Source organism: Pimephales promelas, chromosome 24 (genome assembly GCF_988280905.1).
Source record: "Pimephales promelas chromosome 24, fPimPro1.hap1.1, whole genome shotgun sequence".
In the NCBI taxonomy this organism is placed as follows: Eukaryota; Metazoa; Chordata; class Actinopteri; order Cypriniformes; family Leuciscidae; genus Pimephales; species Pimephales promelas.
The window spans coordinates 1,154,925-1,171,579 of record NC_142792.1 but is presented as its reverse complement, the minus strand read 5'-3'; the positions used below and the strand labels follow the sequence as shown (position 1 = coordinate 1,171,579).

Genomic DNA, 16,655 nt, shown 5'->3' with positions numbered 1-16,655 from the left:
TGTCTCTCTCTCACACACTGTGAGTCTCTCCTCGTCTGCTCTCCATCACACACACTACACGTGTAAGTGTGTTCAGATTCAGTCCAACGCCACGGTCATGGGTTCGGTTCCCAGGGAAAGCAGGAACTGATGAGGATGTGTGTGTGTGTGTAATGCAGTGGATGAAGCATCTGATAAACGCATGAATGTTAAACGAGAGAACGACTGGAATTCCACTTATTCTCCACTTCGCTTTCGGCTCCAGTAAAACTAGACCGGAAATCAGCTATTTCTTGGACCACCAGCGGATTTAGCCTGATCCCACATCAGCCGAGGAGCATCTGAACGTACGTGCGTGTGTGTGTGTGTGTGTGTGTGAGTGGCCGGCCATCGAATGCCTGCAACATCTGGCAGCAATGAGGAGAAATCGCAGTGTCTGGCAGCGAGATCACAGATCATGAGAAATCTATTTACTCTACTTAGTCACAGGATGGGGGGTGAACACAGGTCTGTGAGTGAGTGTGTGTTTGACTGTGAGTGTGAGAGTCTGAGTGGATGTGTGAGAGTGAAGCAGATCTGAGGTCAGTGGCCCCGTCTCTCACACACACCAGATGTTGAGGGACGTTTGATGGCCAGCCACACACAGATGTTCAGGATATAGTCTGTTTGATGTGTGTGTCTGTCTGATGTGTGTCTGATGTCTGGTGTGTGTCTGATGTCTGTCTGATGTGTGTCTGTGTGTGTGTCTGATGTGTGTCTGATGTCTGGTGTGTGTCTGATGTCTGGTGTGTGTCTGATGTGTGTCTGATGTCTGGTGTGTGTCTGATGTCTGTCTGTCTGATGTGTGTCTGATGTCTGGTGTGTGTCTGATGTCTGTCTGATGTCTGGTGTGTGTCTGATGTCTGTCTGTCTGTCTGTCTGTCTTGTGTCTGTCTGATGTGTGTATGTCTGTCTGATGTCTGTCTGTGTGTGCCTGTCTGTGTGTCTGAGGTCTGTCTGTCTGGTGTGTGTCAGATGTATGTCTGATGTCTGTCTGATGTGTGTCAGATGTGTGTGTGTCTGTCTGATGTGTGTCTGATGTCTGGTGTGTGTCTGTCTGATGTATGTCTGCCTGATGTGTGTGTCTGATGTCTGTCTGTCTGTGTCTGATGTCTGGTGTGTGTGTGTCTGATGTGTGTCTGTCTGATGTGTGTCAGATGTGTGTGTGTCTGTCTGATGTGTGTCTGTCTGATGTGTGTCTGATGTCTGGTGTGTGTCTGTCTGATGTATGTCTGCCTGATGTGTGTGTCTGATGTCTGTCTGTGTCTGATGTCTGGTGTGTGTGTGTCTGATGTGTGTCTGTCTGATGTGTGTCTGTCTGTGTCTGATGTCTGGTGTGTGTGTGTCTGATGTGTGTCTGTCTAATGTGTCTGATGTCTGTCTGATGTGTGTCTGATGTGTGTCTGTCTGATGTGTGTCTGTCTGTGTCTGATGTCTGGTGTGTGTGTGTCTGATGTGTGTCTGTCTAATGTGTCTGATGTCTGTCTGATGTGTGTCTGGTGTGTGTCTGTCTGATGTCTGTCTGCCTGATGTGTGTGTCTGATGTCTGTCTGTCTGTGTGTCTGTCTGTCTGGTGTGTGTCTGTCTGATGTGTGTTTGGCTCTGCACACGCTGGCCCACCCTGAAGACGCTCGGCTCACTGGCGCTCCTCTGTTGGTTTATCGGAGCTCGGCCAACTCATGACCGTCACTTCTCTCGTCCCGCTTCCAAGCCAAACGAGCACATCCAAGAAGAAATCAGACTCCAGAAATAAAGAGCTGCCATCTCTCTCACACACACACACACACACTCTCATAACAGACTGGCTGATGTTTTCCAGACGCTCTGGAACAGCATTCAGAAACACCAACACCACCAGCATTCAGTTCTGTCCAGATGCCGAGGGTTATGTCTGAACGTGTGTGTGTGTGTGTGTGTGAGAGAGAGAGACAGCTCTGATCTAAATGTCTCTGTCAGAAGGTTCTTCTTTCTTCCCAGAATAATTCTGATTGCGATCAGAAACTGGAGCTAATGAGCTGTGATGACTCCGCCCCCTCAGGAGGACCAGCCAATCACAGCGCAGAGGAGGGTGAAGGGAAACTGCTGGTGAGTGAGAACTAAGCCGCAGATTTCTGAACTATGACAAGTTTACACACGTTACTACTGGAAAGTGTGTGTGAGAGTGTGAGTTTTAGGGGGTGTGTGTGTATGTATGTGAGCGTGTTGGATTGTGTATGAGAGAGAGTATGTGAGGGTGTTGGATTGTGTGCGAGTGTGTGTGTGTGTGTGGAGTATGTGAGCTTGTTGGAGTGTGCATGAGACTATGTGAGGGTGTGTGTGTAAGTATGTATGTGAGCGTGTTGGAGTGTGTGTATGTGAGAGAGAGTAAGCGAGCATGTTGAAGTGTGTGAGTATGTGTGTGTGAAGAACAAAAGGCCTGTAACTGGAGGATAAGGGTTCTCTAGCGCCACCCAGTGGAAAAGATTAAACACACGCATCTGTCCACTACAATAGAAAACTGTAAACTCTATTCTATGAAACATTATTCAATAATTGGAACATTAATGATCCTCCATAAACTATTAAACAGCAGTTTTCTGCATGGCCAGTGATTATCACTGAACTTATCTAGCGTATTTATTTCAAACTATTTTTTTTCCTTAAATATATATATATATATCTCTACAAAGTTTTGAAAGAATTCTCGGTCAGTAAATGAGTGTGATCTGTTGTTGTTTGTGTAGTGCCCTCATTAGTGTGTTTACTTCACTGACTCCTAATCACTGCAGGCCTGATCAGAGGCGTCAGGAGCCGTGACCTTTGACCTGCCGTCACGTCTGTGCTGGTAATGAGCTGCTGATGCTGGAGGTCAGACTCCCTGCTAATGAACCCCCCGCTGATCAGGGGTCAGAGGTCAGGGGTCAGGCAGACGCTTCGCCGCTAACGAGTCTCTGTTTGATTACAGCTGGCCCTCACGAGTCCAGTGTCGGGCCTTCATCCCGGCGCAATTATCATTTAATTAATCATTTAATAATGAGAATGGGGAAATATTCCCTCGTCTCTGCGGCTAATCAGAAAATAATTGTATCATCAACTCTAGCTCGTGTTCACTTGAGTTTATTTGTGTGTTTTTAATTGTTTTAGAAAGAAACTGCAAATAAATCAAATAAATTGATTTATTAATTCAAAATAAATTCATTTCCAAAACAAGAAAGAAAAAGAAAAAGTGTTTTTGTAAATCACAATGACTTCATATAACTTTGGCATATATAAACTATAGCATAATTTTGACTTTATCTCAGTTTCACCATCATTATTTTAACATGGAGCCGGTTGTGTTGGTCAGGAGAGCAGCGCCACCGTGTGGACGTGATCAATAACCCCTCGGACACACTCCTTTAATCGAGAGGGTCTCGGTCTTGTGTTCTCCGATGGACAGAGGAAGCGGATTGGCTTCGGTGACTGCCGACAGAGGCGCGAGTGCTACTCAGTGTCTGTGAGGTAACGTGTGCGCTCAGAGGTTAGCATGGTAGCGGTCGCGGCTCTCGAAGTCCCTGAAGGAGAACCTGGCGTCCGTCTTGGTGTGTGGGATCCTCCCGAAGGGGGCGTGGTCTCGGAAGCAGCTGTCAAACACCTCGTCAACCACTAGCTCCGCCTCCTCCCTGCTCACCTTACGCACCGCCAGGATGGAGCGCAGCGCTCGACTCCGCACACACTCCTGCACACACAGTCACATGACCCTTAGAGACAGTCACATGACCCCTCCGGACACACGGTCACATGACGTTACCTGATGGTGTTGTCTGAGGCCGAAGTTGAATCTGGAGACCTCGTTGAGGAAGGAACAGTCTCCGCTCAGATTGGCGGCCCGGATCTGCAGGAGCGAGAGTGAACACACACACACAGTTAGTGACAAAACCTGTACCGAGTTTCGTACCATTCTGATGAAGTAGAAAACAAAAAAAACAAATAAAAAATGTTTCGCTCAAAAATGAACAAGAGTGACAATGAACACACACTCCTCTGAGCAGGCCAGGTGTGCAGGAAAGGACAGTAACCACACACACACACACACCTCTGAGCAGGCCAGGTGTCTGGGGTTGCTGAACCAGTCGACTCGCGCGCGGCAGTGGTCGAAGGCGTGGATTAGCTCATGCGTGACGACGCGGTTCATGTGAGCCTGCTGGTGGATGTTGTTCTGGCACAGGACGATCTGCACACACACACACACACACACGGTCAGACACACACCAGCTCATGTGTTCAGCTCACACAGCTTCCTCACACACACCTGAGAGGTGGCGGCGTCGAACCCGCCGCTAACCGTCCCGTCACAGTCCTCACACGAGAAGTGCCGGTCTTTATGAACCGCACTGAGGAGACACACACACACACACACACACATCAGTCACGTGATGAAGAGGACGAAGGTGAACATGATGAAGATGCCCTTACCAGCCGGAGCTTCTCATCGCGGCCAACAGGAGCTTAGCATACGGGCCTGAGAGAGAGAAAGAGAGAGGTAATTATATAATTATAAGATAAAAAGTCACAATTATAACATACCAAGTCATTATGAAATAAAAAATCTTAAATATGACACTAATTATGATATAAAATAAAAACTGGATTATGACAGTAATAATTCTGACATAATGAGACAAAAATCTGAAATTATGACGACAGAAATTAAATAATTGTTTAAAGTAATGAAATAAACAATACGAGATAAACAGACAAAATCAAGATCACGTGGAAACTATGACGTATATCATACATTTTAGGCTTAATCAAAAAAGAAATGACTGTCATAATTTCTTTATGTCATATTTCTCATGTGGCTTCCATGATCATATAGTTTATCTTGAACATGACATGAATATTGTTCGATCATAAACCCCAGAAACAACATTGAAGCAGGTGAGCGAGCGCCGCGTGCACGCGCACAGGCGCTGATGTGCCCTTACTAGTGTCCATGGCGAACTGCAGCATGAGCTGACACTTGTGCTTGAAGGTGAAGAGGCTCTCCCCGATCGAGCCCTGCTTGTACTTGCTGCCGCTTCGCTCGGGATATAGACTGTAGCCATAGTTCTCGTCCTTCGCGTCACTATCGCGCTCTTTCTCTTCTTTAGCGACACTCTCAGCCATTGCTTGGCGCTGCGCGTGTACGCGAAGGTCACGCGAGAGTCTCTGAGTCACGTGATTGAAAGCGAGGATTAAAGTATTTTAGTTATTAACGCTGATGGATTTCGCTTAATCTATTTAGTGTAGACTTTTTATTATTATTGTTTTCGTTTCGCAGTGAGACATCACGCGTGCTCTCAAAATAAGATGCAGTCAAGTGTTTTGGGTTTTTTTCAAAATAAAAGCCCCAATTCCACTGTCACGTATTGTATAAAAATATATGAGTGATTATAGAATCAATATCACTATATATAATTATATATGTCCGAAAATATATTACATATTTTTATTATAAACAACTTATATATTGAAATATGTACGAAGTTGAAATAATGTGGTTTCAACAGAAGCAAATACCATTGATTATCAGCCTCGTAGCTCACGGTACGGTTGTCTTTTTTAAAAGTTTAAAAGGTATAGTTGACCACAATTATCTTTATTTTAGAAATTTATTTTACTTCCGGGACTTTACTGTTGCTTTTTGTCGGCGCCAACAACCATAGATATCCATAATAAAGGCTAGATGTCTCGTCCGCGCTGGAGGTCGACGTCCGCACCTGGCGGCCATCTTGTCACAGGCAGCTCGCTCACTCGTAACCTTCTGTTTTAATGGTGCATGTGCTTTTTAAATAACCATAACTTGCTCAATTTTCTACCGATTTTCAAACGGTTTGGTTTGTTCTAAACGTCAGAGATGTAGTTAAGGCACTCTATACTTATAAATAAATAATCATCGAGAATTATAGCCATATGTCCATGGTAAACAATGGAGTAAAACATCTCTGGAAAAGTTCACTTTTGTTTAGTAGAAATATATCCTTATATCTCGCGTCTAAACGCCCTCCCGTGGTGAATTTTGTGCATTACACTGCTGGCATTGATTAAAATCATTTGATAAAACATCTGGTAAACATGTCGTTGTAAGCCTCAAACCGTATCCACTTTATACGTATTCACTTAATCCTGTAATTGTCTGTGGGCACAGATGACTAATGATGATCCTAATTTTTATTGTTTATAAATGTTATATCACTGTCTTCATTACAATTTTGTCTATACATTTATGTTTTTTATTTTATTTTATTTTGGGGGTATTTTTGAATTTATTTACTTCAAAAAGTACCATATTGTCAATGTAAATTATTTCTATTTAAATTACTATGTAGTTTTATTTTTTTATTTTTTTTTAACTACATGAAAATATCATTCCAATAAGTTCTTAGAGCTAAAACCTAAAGATAAAGTGACTTTGCCGTCACCTGGTGTCTTATTTTGGCTTATTTTAAAATGCTCTAAATTACAGTTTTTCCCATTCATTTCTATGGGTGCCCATTTTTGACCCAAATACAAGATTACAGAGTTTCTTTTTCACCCACTTAACATTGTAGAATTGAGTCAAAAAATTGTGTGTGTTTAGGAGGCAAACGTAGGAGAAGTAGCCAAGTCTTGTACCGCTCACATCAAGGGAAGTATTTTTTTTAAAATAAATCAAAACTATTTTGCCCACATTTGTCCAGAAAACGGGTTTCAGGGTTAAGACGAACATTTGTTTTTATCTGGACGCCCTCCTGTGGTGAACTGTGTGAATTACACTGCTGTCATTTTACCCATAAACATTTAAAGATTTGAGTCAGCGACGTAGATAAATTGACAGTGCAAGAATTCTGGTGTGTGTTCAAGTGAAATGAAAAAAAAAATGAATTCAAATAAATATTATTCTCTCCACAAGCCAAAGGTAACGTTAAGTTAGAGTATAATTTAATATTGAACCAAACATGTATGACGAGTCACGCAGGTCCTGTGCTCCTCCGCAGCGGTAAGACCAGAACCAGTATAAAATAGTCCGAATATAAACACTTATTATAGGTGTACCACAGTGATTCAGGATAAGACAAAGCACGATTTGGACAACTGATCCATGTACTCGTTCATTATATAACCTTTGAACATTTTGAACACAAAAAGTTAAGCACTAAAACTTTAAAACAAAACAACTTAGCCAGTCGCCCTCCTGTGGTGAATTGTGTGAATTACACTGCAGCAACTTATTTCTACAGCTGTTAAAGGAGAACTCCGGTGCAAAATGAATTACACATTGTTACCAAGTCAACCGTTATCTGAGATTTGTTTTCATGATTGCCGAATATAAATAGTTTTATCTCTAAAAACAGTTAAGCCTATAATGCTAGTATAACGCTAGTATATAGGGCATAGAGTAATGATAATTAAAAATAGCTTGTTATTACCACGCGATTTTTGTCATGGATCGGCGTTCGTAGATCGACTGGTAGAGACTATTTTTCAAAGATGGCTTCTTCCAGTATTCGCGAAGTTGACTGTGTGTATAAAATTTCTTCTTGTTAAACTGTTTGGACACTGACAAAGTTGTCAATGCTTCGGTTTGAATGTAGAGACCCTTATTATGTTATCGTGTTAGTGTGGGGCTATTTTGAGCCTTGTTAGTGGTAATAACAAGCGATTTTTATTTGTCATTACTCTATGCCCTATATACTAGCGTTATACTAGCGTTATAGGCTAAACTGTTTTTAGAGATAAAACTATTTACATTTGGCAATCATGAAAACAAATCTAAGATAACGGTTGACTAGGTAGCAATGTGTAATTAGACCAAAGGTTCATTTTGTGCCGGAGTTGTCCTTTAATGCAGTCAGAGGAAAACTTTGAGTTACAATATTTTGTAATATTTAATAAATTGTTGGTTGCCATGTGATGCAGTAAAACATCTGGCAAATTACCCTTCTTATTTTCTATAAATATATTTTACATCTGTGATATCCTTTTTAAAGTATTTAAAATTGAGTTTTTAAATGGAGTTTAATCGCCCTCCTGTGGTGAACCGTGTGAATTACACTGCTGCACCGTATTCAGAGCGCCAGAGGAAAACTTTGCACTAAATTACTTTACATTATTTTCACATTATTTGATAAATTATTATTTTAACGTGAGATAGTAAAATATCTGCAAAAGTTCACTTTTGTTCAGTAGAAATATATTCTTATATCTGTAATATACATTAAAGACTCGCGTCTTACATCATAGACATATACACTATGGTCTTACATCAGGTTGCCTGTGACAAGATGGCCGCCTGTGATGACGATAGAGACTCCGCCTCCGACGATAAGACATCTATCCTTATTATGGATATCTATGCCAACAACACGCGCGAGCCCGTACGTAAGACGTTTCTTTGTTCGCGCATGCGCATAGAGGAGGAGTTTGCGATGTCATGCCGCTAAACACAAACTATTGATCAAAACTCTTCATTATTATCATCATCTTCATCACAGGTATGACACGCACATATGGCTCTGCTCTTTACTGCTGTTAAAAGGGTTATTTTAAAAAAAGGGTTATTTGATCTTCTTTACACGGGCGTTAATAAAACGTTTGGCGGCCAGTAACACATTTTACATGCGTGTTAACATGACATTAACCCGTGTTTTACTGAAACACATCTCTGTTTATGTGTGTAGATGTACTTTAGCTGATGTTCGGGATTGTCTGATTTATTATGATATGGTTTATTTAGGTCCATAATTTCTCGACGAATCGCGTTGTAATCTGTGGTAACGTTAAGGGTCTTCCTAAGGGCGACGTTGTTGTCAGTTTCCTTCTCAACAGTTACCATGGTAACCGTGGCTTCCGTCTACACACCATAGTTACTACATACATTTGTTGTTTTGACTGTAAAATCAGCGAATATTATCATGGAAATGCAGTCATCATCATTGCTGTTGCTCACACATACTAAACATCGAGAAACATCCAGTTTTTATGTTAAATTCATAATATATCATTACTTATATAAATTAAATTCATAATTAGTCATTACTTCAAGGAGCTCATTGTTTCTATTACATTGTATTGCAAGTGTCTTTGCATATGTACATGTCTGAATCTGAAATGCACAACTTTGATAACAGATCACTGTGAACTGTAATGTGGACTCGTGCACTTTCATGATGTGTGTTGTGAAAGCGTCACACAAATAAGGGTTAGTTGGATTTAATAGTCAACATTTGAAGTGGATCAAAAAAGTTCACCGGAGTTTGTCGTAAGGATTCATGTATAACTTTGATGAAAGGTTTTGGTCCACTTCAAATGTTGCCGACTGTACACACACACATATATAGACGTGTGTGGAAGCCAGACAGAGCCGAAGTGTGTTGAGGTGTTGAACTGTTGCAGGTTCGTCTCGTGATGTCGGGGAATAAAGCCGTGGAGCTGCAGATCCAGATGCGGCAGAACGCAGAAGACCTGCAGAGCTTCATGAAGGATCTGGACTCCTGGGAGGAGGAGATGAAGCAGAAGGACGAGCAGATCCGCGCCGGACACACCGGCCTCACACCGGTAACACTCTCACACACTCTCACACCTGTGACCGAGACCGGCTGTGTGTCCCACTTAAAAAGATTGGATTTATTTCAGAAAACACTCCCGCCGGTGAGGAACAAAGACTATAAAAAGACGAAGAAGAGGGTGAGACGCCAGGCTAGCGGCGACGGCGCTCTGACGGATCAGACGCGAACGCAGCGGATTAAATCCTACGATTATCAAGCCTGGGACAAGTTTGATGTGGTAATGCCATCTTCGGGTAAACTTATTACTGTGTGAAAGTACTGCGTCCTTTATTGCAAGTGTGTAACGTAGTAATGCATTAAACATCAAAGCCTGTAACACACTTTCGTAAATACGTTACTTTACTCTTTACATAGCAGAAGTAATCTGATTACGTGACGCACGTCATGTGTGATGTGTCAGCCCATCGCTGTTCAACAGTGAGCGTTGTGTGTGTGTGTGTGTGTGCAGGAGAAGACTCTGGAGCGCATGGATGAGGAGGAGAGCCCGGCACAGTCCAACGAGTCGGACACCGAGGGGCCGCTGGGGGACCGAGACCTGGCGCTCGCTGAGAAGGAGAAGGTGGGTGCACGCATCATCGTACACGCGTGTGTGTGATGTTCTGCTTTCATGCGGTCGTACAGGAGTGTGTGTGATGTTTCAGGGGAACGAGTTCTTCAAGGAAGGCCGGTACGACAGCGCCATCGAGTGCTACACCCGAGCGATGGACGCCGACCCCTACAACCCCGTCCTGCCCACTAACAGAGCGGCCTGTTTCTTCAGACTGAGAAAGTATGAGTCTTTGCAGTTGTGTGTGTGTGTGTGTGTGTGTGTGTTTGGATGGACTATAGTGTCACAATTAATCGCACTGAAACCACTCGTGATTTGGCAAAGGCTGTGATTATTTTTTGCGCAGTTTGTCAGTGTAGCGGCAGATCAGGAGAAAATGCTCCATCTGAACACCAGAGGGTGTCACACACACACACACACACACACATTCGCCATAATCAGTTTCAGTGCGATTTCATGTAAAGTGAAATTTCCTGACGAAGTGTGTGTGCAGGTTCTCCGTGGCGGAGACGGACTGTCATCTGGCGATCGCTCTGGACAGTAAACACGTCAAAGCTTACGCCAGGAGAGCGTCGGCACGCGCGGCTCTGAAGAAACACCAGGAAGCTCTGGAAGGTCAGTGGAGGAGTGCAGGTCATCCGCTTGATTTATGATGGACGTGAGAAACACTCATCTATCTTTTGCTCATCCAGATTATCAAACGGTTCTCAAACTGGATCCTGGAAACTCAGAGGCGCCGAAGGAGATCCAGAAGCTCCAGCAGGTGAGAGTTCACAGTGTTGTGTGGAACTCATTACAAGTAACTCCACTCATGTAATCAGATTACTTTTTCAAGTAATTAGTGAAGAAACGCATAACTTTTTCAATTTACAACAAAATATCTAAGTTACTTTTTCAAATAAGTAACGCTAGTTTCTTTTTCACATTCATTGACTGACAGCTCCCTATGTTAATGGAAATAAAGTGAGCTGTGTGTGTGTGTGTGTGTGTGTAAACATGATGGTTATTGTAGTTCAATCTAGACTAAATGTGATCATGCATTTACTCGTCTCGCACGAAAACATGAATAGAAACAGTGACAGCAATCTCAAAATTTTACACAAAACTCCAAATATGTAATTAAAGGAGTAGTTCACTTTCCAAAAAACTTTTGCTGATAATTTACTCACCCCCATGTCATCCAAGATGTCCATGTCTTTCTTTCTTCAGTCGAAAAGAAATGAAGGTTTTTGATGAAAACATTCCAGGATTTTCTCCATATAATGGACTTCAATGGGGACCAAACGGCCAATCAGAAGAGCGTCCGTGACTCTCCTGTTCGAACTCGTTCATCAAAATGAACGAATCTTTTACCGAGTCAATTTGTTCATTTCGTTCGTTGAATGAACCAAATGACACGAAAAAAGATTTGTTCATTTTGATGAACGAGTTCGAACAGGAGAGTTACAAACGTGCGTCACAGAACAGAGCAAGGCGAGCATTTGAGCTTATAAAACTTATAAAAATGAGCGATCGTTTCGCTAGATAAGACCCTTATTCATCGTCTGGAATCGTTTAAAGCCCTTTTAAGCTGCACTGAAACTCTCATTTGGACCTTGAACCGTTTGGTTCCCATTGAAGTCCATTATATGGAGAAAATCCTGGAATGTTTTCCTCAAAAACCTTAATTTCTTTTCGACTGAAGAAAGAAAGACATGGACATCTTGGATGACATGGGGGTGAGTAAATTATCAGCAGAAGTTTTTTAAAGTGAACTACTCCTTTAATGTCACTTTATGAACCGATGTGTCAGCTGCTGACTGTCAGTGGTCTAATCCAGACTAATGAGCAAACGTGACAAGTAAGAGTTGAACTTCTCCGGTCTCCTGTCGTTCCTAACTCTCTGAGATTGGTCAGTGACACTGCTTCTCCTCAGGTGTTGGGGTCGAGCAGAGAGGCGGAGGAGAAGAGCGAGAGCGCTACACTAGCGGAGGAGAAGAGCGAGATCGCTATGCTAGCGGAGGAGAAGAGCGTGAGTACTACGCTAGCTGAGGAGAAGAGCGAGAGCGCTATGCTAGCGGAGGAGAAGAGCGAGAGCGCTATGCTAGCGGAGGAGAAGAGCGAGAGCGCTATGCTAGCGGAGGAGAAGAGCGTGAGTACTACGCTAGCTGAGGAGAAGAGCGAAAGCGTACAGCGTCTGCAGGAACAGAGGAAACAAGAGGCCGTCGTGCAGAAAGACCGGGTGAGACGCACCTCACACTCACAGACACACACACACACACATTTGGGACCAATAATGACTCCTCCACTTTGAGCTGATGATGTTCTGCTGAAGTGTGTTTTCTGTAATTGCTAATGCTCTTTTTACACACACACACACACTGAACAACATGAAGCATTGCTTGGTCACTGGTTGAGCTAAACTGGTATTGGCTAAGTGTGCAGTTCAATTTAACAGCTGACAGATATTCAACATAATTCATGTGTGAGAGTCCAACAGAAAGATGGATAAAACCATTAACACATCCACTGATCTGAGACCTGAGTTCTGCTCATGTTTATCACCCCTTTCTAAACTATAGCGGATAAACTGATGATGTGTCTGAATACGTGTAGTTTTGACTGTTTCTGGATGTTCAGGGAAACGCTTACTTTAAGGAAGGCGAGTACGAGTCGGCCGTGGAGTGCTACTCTAGAGGCATGGAGGCGGACGGCGCTAACGCTCTGCTACACGCTAACAGAGCCATGGCGTTCCTCAAGCTGCACAGGTGACGGGATGTTTGCTACCTAGTGCATACTTGTTTTTGTAGGTAATGTAGATTACGTGATGCACGTTACTTGTACTGTAACACGCTAACAGAGCCATGGCGTTCCTCACTGCACAGGTGTGTGTTTTGTAGTGTGTACTAGTGTGTGTGTGTGTGTGTGTGTGTGCAGGTACAGCGAGGCGGAGCAGGACTGCAGTGTGGCCGTCAGTCTGGACGCCTCATACGCCAAAGCGTTCGCTAGACGAGCGACGGCTAGAGCCGCTTTAGGGAGGATCCGCGACGCCAGAGAAGGTCCGTGTTCGACTCGCGCTAACCCCATTTACAGCAGCTCTAGTCCACATTACAGTTAGGATAGTTCTGTTATCAGAGACTGTCTAAGTTATGTATTTCAGAAATGTACATATACACATAGTCACAGTCAGCTAAACATGTATTAATTTAAACAGTGTAATAATTTAATGCCTAAACAATGAGCTCACTGAAGTGATGAATAGTTGTGTGTTAACTAACGATCAGTTCTGTCGCTCTCACAGCCGAATCTGTTTCTGAGGAGAACTGTGTGTTTGTTTGCAGATTTCGAGCAGGTCCTGAAGCTTGAGCCGGGAAACAAGCAAGCCATGAGCGAGATCGAGAGACTCACAGCGGTTCGTTCACCAGTGTGTGTGTGTGTGTGTGTGTGTTTGGCTAAACAGGGTTCGTACAAGGACAACGATTTAAGAGAATTATTGAAATACAATATACATACTGTATATGTGAAATTACTGTTTAATTTTTTTGAGAGAAAAACAGCATATGAAAGTTTGTCGCTATTTCGCATGATGTAATAACGTGATATGAGTTTATGATGAGGATATAATATAACTTTCATTCTTCAGGTCAATTATATATTGATAGAAAAACCCCAGTTTGAATCTTTGTTGTAGTTCGAGTGTTGTGGTGATTCCTCTCGTCTGACCGCGCTGCTCAAACTACAACCCATAATATAATAAAGATGTTGATGAGTCGGATCTCTGATTAAAGTCCTGGAGTTTCACCTACAGTCTCTGTACGAACCCTGAAATGATGATCTAGAATGTGCTGTGTGTGTATAGATATTTACTTGCATCACAGACTGAAATACCACTCACACACACACACACACATACACACTCTTACTCACACACACACTCACTCACACATTCTCACTCTCCCTCACTCTCTCATACACACTCTCACACACACACACACACACACTCACTCTCTCACTGTTTCTCTGTGTTGATCAGGAGATGAAGTCCAGCGTTCTTCTAGATCCTGTGGAGAACAAACCGAGAACCGTCCAGCCAATCAACAAACCCGAACATCTCCGATCCACCGTGAGTCCAGAACCAGGAACTGATGTTGTGTTTTATTTGATTTATTCAAGTAAAAGCTCCTTGTGTCACGTGTGTGTGTGTGTGTGTGTGTCAGAAACCCCTGCGGAGGATGATCATACAGGAGATCTCAGGGTCCGTCGAGCCTCACACTTCTTCTTCACCGCATCCAAAGATCCAGAAGATGGAGGAGATCTCAGACCCGTCCAGGTCAGAACATGCAGAGAACTGAGAGTTAACCTCTCTCTCTCTCTCTCTCTCTCTCTCTCTCACTCACACTCACACTGCAGTTCCTCCACTGGCCACTAGAGGCGCTGCAGAAGAGACTCACTCCCATAGACTCGCATGTTAAAACGTCCAACTTTACAGCAGGAAAACACATGTTTACAGTCTGGAGCAGAAACTGGTTTTGCTCTATATCGCTAATGTTGCTCTTCATGACGACTTCATTAAACTCATCCGTTTAAATTATATTAAGCCTTAAAATTCTGCATAATTAAGGGCGTGGCCACTTGAGTGACAGGTGGATTGCCGCTGATGTCACTGCTAGCCGTTTGTCTGCTGTGTGTTAGCGTCAGCTAATCCGCCTCGCTGCACATGTTCGTTTATCCGGGAGTGGCGCAGCCAAGATGGCGACGGTCGGCTCTGCCCACTTTGGGCTTCAGAAACACTACGGGTGACGTCACACACACTACGCCCGGTGTTCACACAGGCAATGGGACTCTTGTGTTTCAGGGCTTCATCTTCATCTCCTGAGCCGATTCCTCCTCCACCCAGCAGCAGTTTCCAGCTGGAGGCCGACCTCAGGAAGATCAGCCGTTACCCACAATGCACCTACAGATATCTGAAGGTACCGTCAGTGCCGCCCTCCGTCTCAAGTCACGTCTCCTTCATTTATACGGCGCTTTATACACACACAGTTTCACAGCAGTTGTGTCCAGAGGAGAATAGCGTCTCAGTCCAGCTTGAGCCAGTTCAGTGATGCTTCATGTTTGTTGTAAAATGTATTAATTTTATATATATATATGTATATATATACCCGCTCTGGAGAAACCGTGATGTCATCGTCCAGCTCAGCTCAGTTCTCATATAATCAATGCCGGAGATCAATAATATCGATGAATATTAAATGTAAATGTCTCTGATGAAGAGTCTCCTTCATCTCCTTAATCTCTCTCCATCACTTCCTGTTTCAGCAAATCAGCCCGGACGCGTACCCGCAGATCTTCCAGAACTCCCTGGAGCCGGACGTCCTGAACCGCATGCTGGAGATCTTCCACAGCTTCTACATGCAGTGAGTCTTACACACACACACACACACTTCCACAGCTTCTACATGCAGGTTATATATACACTATATGGTTACAGTGATCATCTTTGGGGTGAATGTGTGTTTACTGCACACATCATCATCACGACCCAAAACTCATTTCCTGTTTCCTGTTTCAGACATGAAGAAGCGTCTCTTCTGCTGGCCGTCCTGGAGAGCCTGACGAGAGTGAATAGATTCAACATGGCCGTCATGTTCATGTCATCCGCTGAGAAGAAAAGTACACACTCACTCACACACATATACTGTATTCACTCACACACACACACACACACACACACACACACACACGTCCTCAGCGCCGGATAATAACCTCTTTCCTCCTTCAGTTCTGCAGGATCTGTTTGACTGGATTCAGCGCGCTGGTCTGGGAGACCGTTCAGTTTCAGACTTACAGAAGAAGTATGGCCTCTGACCTCTGACCTCTGCCAGATCAGCTCCTGTTCGTTTGAGCTGGACTGAGAACACCAGAAGCAACACATCTGTGACGTGTCGGTGTGAAAGAAGATGCTTATTAAACATGTGTAATGCCTCAGTGTGTGTGTGTGTGTGTGTGTGTGTGTGTGTTCAGATGATGTTATGATAAACGCTGTGTTGCTTCAGGTCATGTGTCGGTCAGCTGATGTGTTCCGGATCCTCCAGAATCCGCTCCTGTTGTTCTGAACGCTGTATTAAAGTCTCTGAAACCCTCACCGTCTCCTGACTAATACATCTACACATCTGATCATAGCATCCACTGATTCATTTAATTATGGTGCCACAGACTCAGTGCAGATACCGGTAAATGGTTAGGGTTAGGATTTTGTTTAAAAATATGGGTGAAGGACTATATGTTAACATAGGTGGGTTAAGCCGGTTTGTGGTAATAAGACTGAATTAAGATAAGATAATAAGACCGAAACATTTTTACGTTTATTTAGACTTGATTTGCAACGGTGAAAATCACACAAATCACCACAGGAGGGCGAAACACTTTTATGTTTATTTAGACTCGATTTGCAATGGTGTAATTCACACAAATCACCACAGGAGGGCGAAACACTTTTACATTCATTGGACTTATATTGTTTTGGTGTTTTTATTTGCAAATATATCTATTTGAATTTTGAACAG

At 43.3% G+C, this 16,655-nt stretch overlaps 2 protein-coding genes and 1 long non-coding RNA gene across 4 annotated transcripts; 2 read left to right on the top strand and 1 right to left on the bottom strand.

The window, feature by feature from the left end:
• The first annotated feature begins 1,459 nt into the window (after positions 1–1,459).
• On the top strand, positions 1,460–3,640 carry LOC148965120 (uncharacterized). Its single transcript, XR_016149800.1, has 2 exons — positions 1,460–2,103; positions 2,787–3,640. It is a non-coding gene; the product is annotated as an uncharacterized LOC148965120 (long non-coding RNA).
• Positions 3,160–5,347, bottom strand: atp23 (ATP23 metallopeptidase and ATP synthase assembly factor homolog). The gene is made up of 6 exons (XM_039660515.2): positions 4,965–5,347; positions 4,453–4,498; positions 4,289–4,370; positions 4,073–4,210; positions 3,788–3,871; positions 3,160–3,715 (listed from the first exon to the last, which is right to left on the bottom strand). The coding sequence occupies exons 1-6, from the start codon at positions 5,143–5,145 to the stop codon at positions 3,512–3,514; spliced, it is 735 nt and encodes a 244-aa protein (XP_039516449.1). The 5' UTR covers positions 5,146–5,347; the 3' UTR covers positions 3,160–3,511.
• A 3,034-nt stretch (positions 5,348–8,381) lies between these two features.
• On the top strand, positions 8,382–16,232 carry rpap3 (RNA polymerase II associated protein 3). 2 transcript variants are annotated; one of them, XM_089126722.1, is made up of 18 exons: positions 8,472–8,492; positions 8,735–8,834; positions 9,394–9,555; positions 9,634–9,783; positions 10,015–10,125; positions 10,208–10,335; positions 10,607–10,728; positions 10,806–10,876; positions 12,029–12,334; positions 12,733–12,860; positions 13,030–13,151; positions 13,434–13,504; positions 14,126–14,215; positions 14,310–14,422; positions 14,948–15,062; positions 15,409–15,506; positions 15,662–15,762; positions 15,872–16,232. In XM_089126722.1, the coding sequence occupies exons 2-18, from the start codon at positions 8,832–8,834 to the stop codon at positions 15,955–15,957; spliced, it is 1,977 nt and encodes a 658-aa protein (XP_088982848.1). In that variant the 5' UTR covers positions 8,472–8,492; positions 8,735–8,831; the 3' UTR covers positions 15,958–16,232. The 2 variants fall into 2 exon arrangements, with proteins under 2 accessions (XP_039516707.2, XP_088982848.1); XM_039660773.2 differs by lacking the exon at positions 8,735–8,834 and having other exon boundaries at positions 8,382–8,492.
• The last annotated feature ends 423 nt before the right edge of the window (positions 16,233–16,655 follow it).

Bases quoted from the DNA above. Each gene is read 5' to 3' on its own strand.
- atp23 (XM_039660515.2), bottom strand. From the start codon at position 5,145: ATGGCTGAGAGTGTCGCTAAAGAAGAGAAAGAGCGCGATAGTGACGCG. The intron at 4,371-4,452 runs GTAAGGGCATCT...GTGTCTCCTCAG, and splicing joins GCGATGAGAAGCTCCGGCTG to TGCGGTTCATAAAGACCGGC. The intron at 4,211-4,288 runs GTGTGTGTGAGG...GTGTGTGTGCAG, and splicing joins TCGACGCCGCCACCTCTCAG to ATCGTCCTGTGCCAGAACAA.
- rpap3 (XM_089126722.1), top strand. The intron at 10,877-12,028 runs GTGAGAGTTCAC...GCTTCTCCTCAG, and splicing joins AGATCCAGAAGCTCCAGCAG to GTGTTGGGGTCGAGCAGAGA. The intron at 15,063-15,408 runs GTACCGTCAGTG...TTCCTGTTTCAG, and splicing joins GCACCTACAGATATCTGAAG to CAAATCAGCCCGGACGCGTA.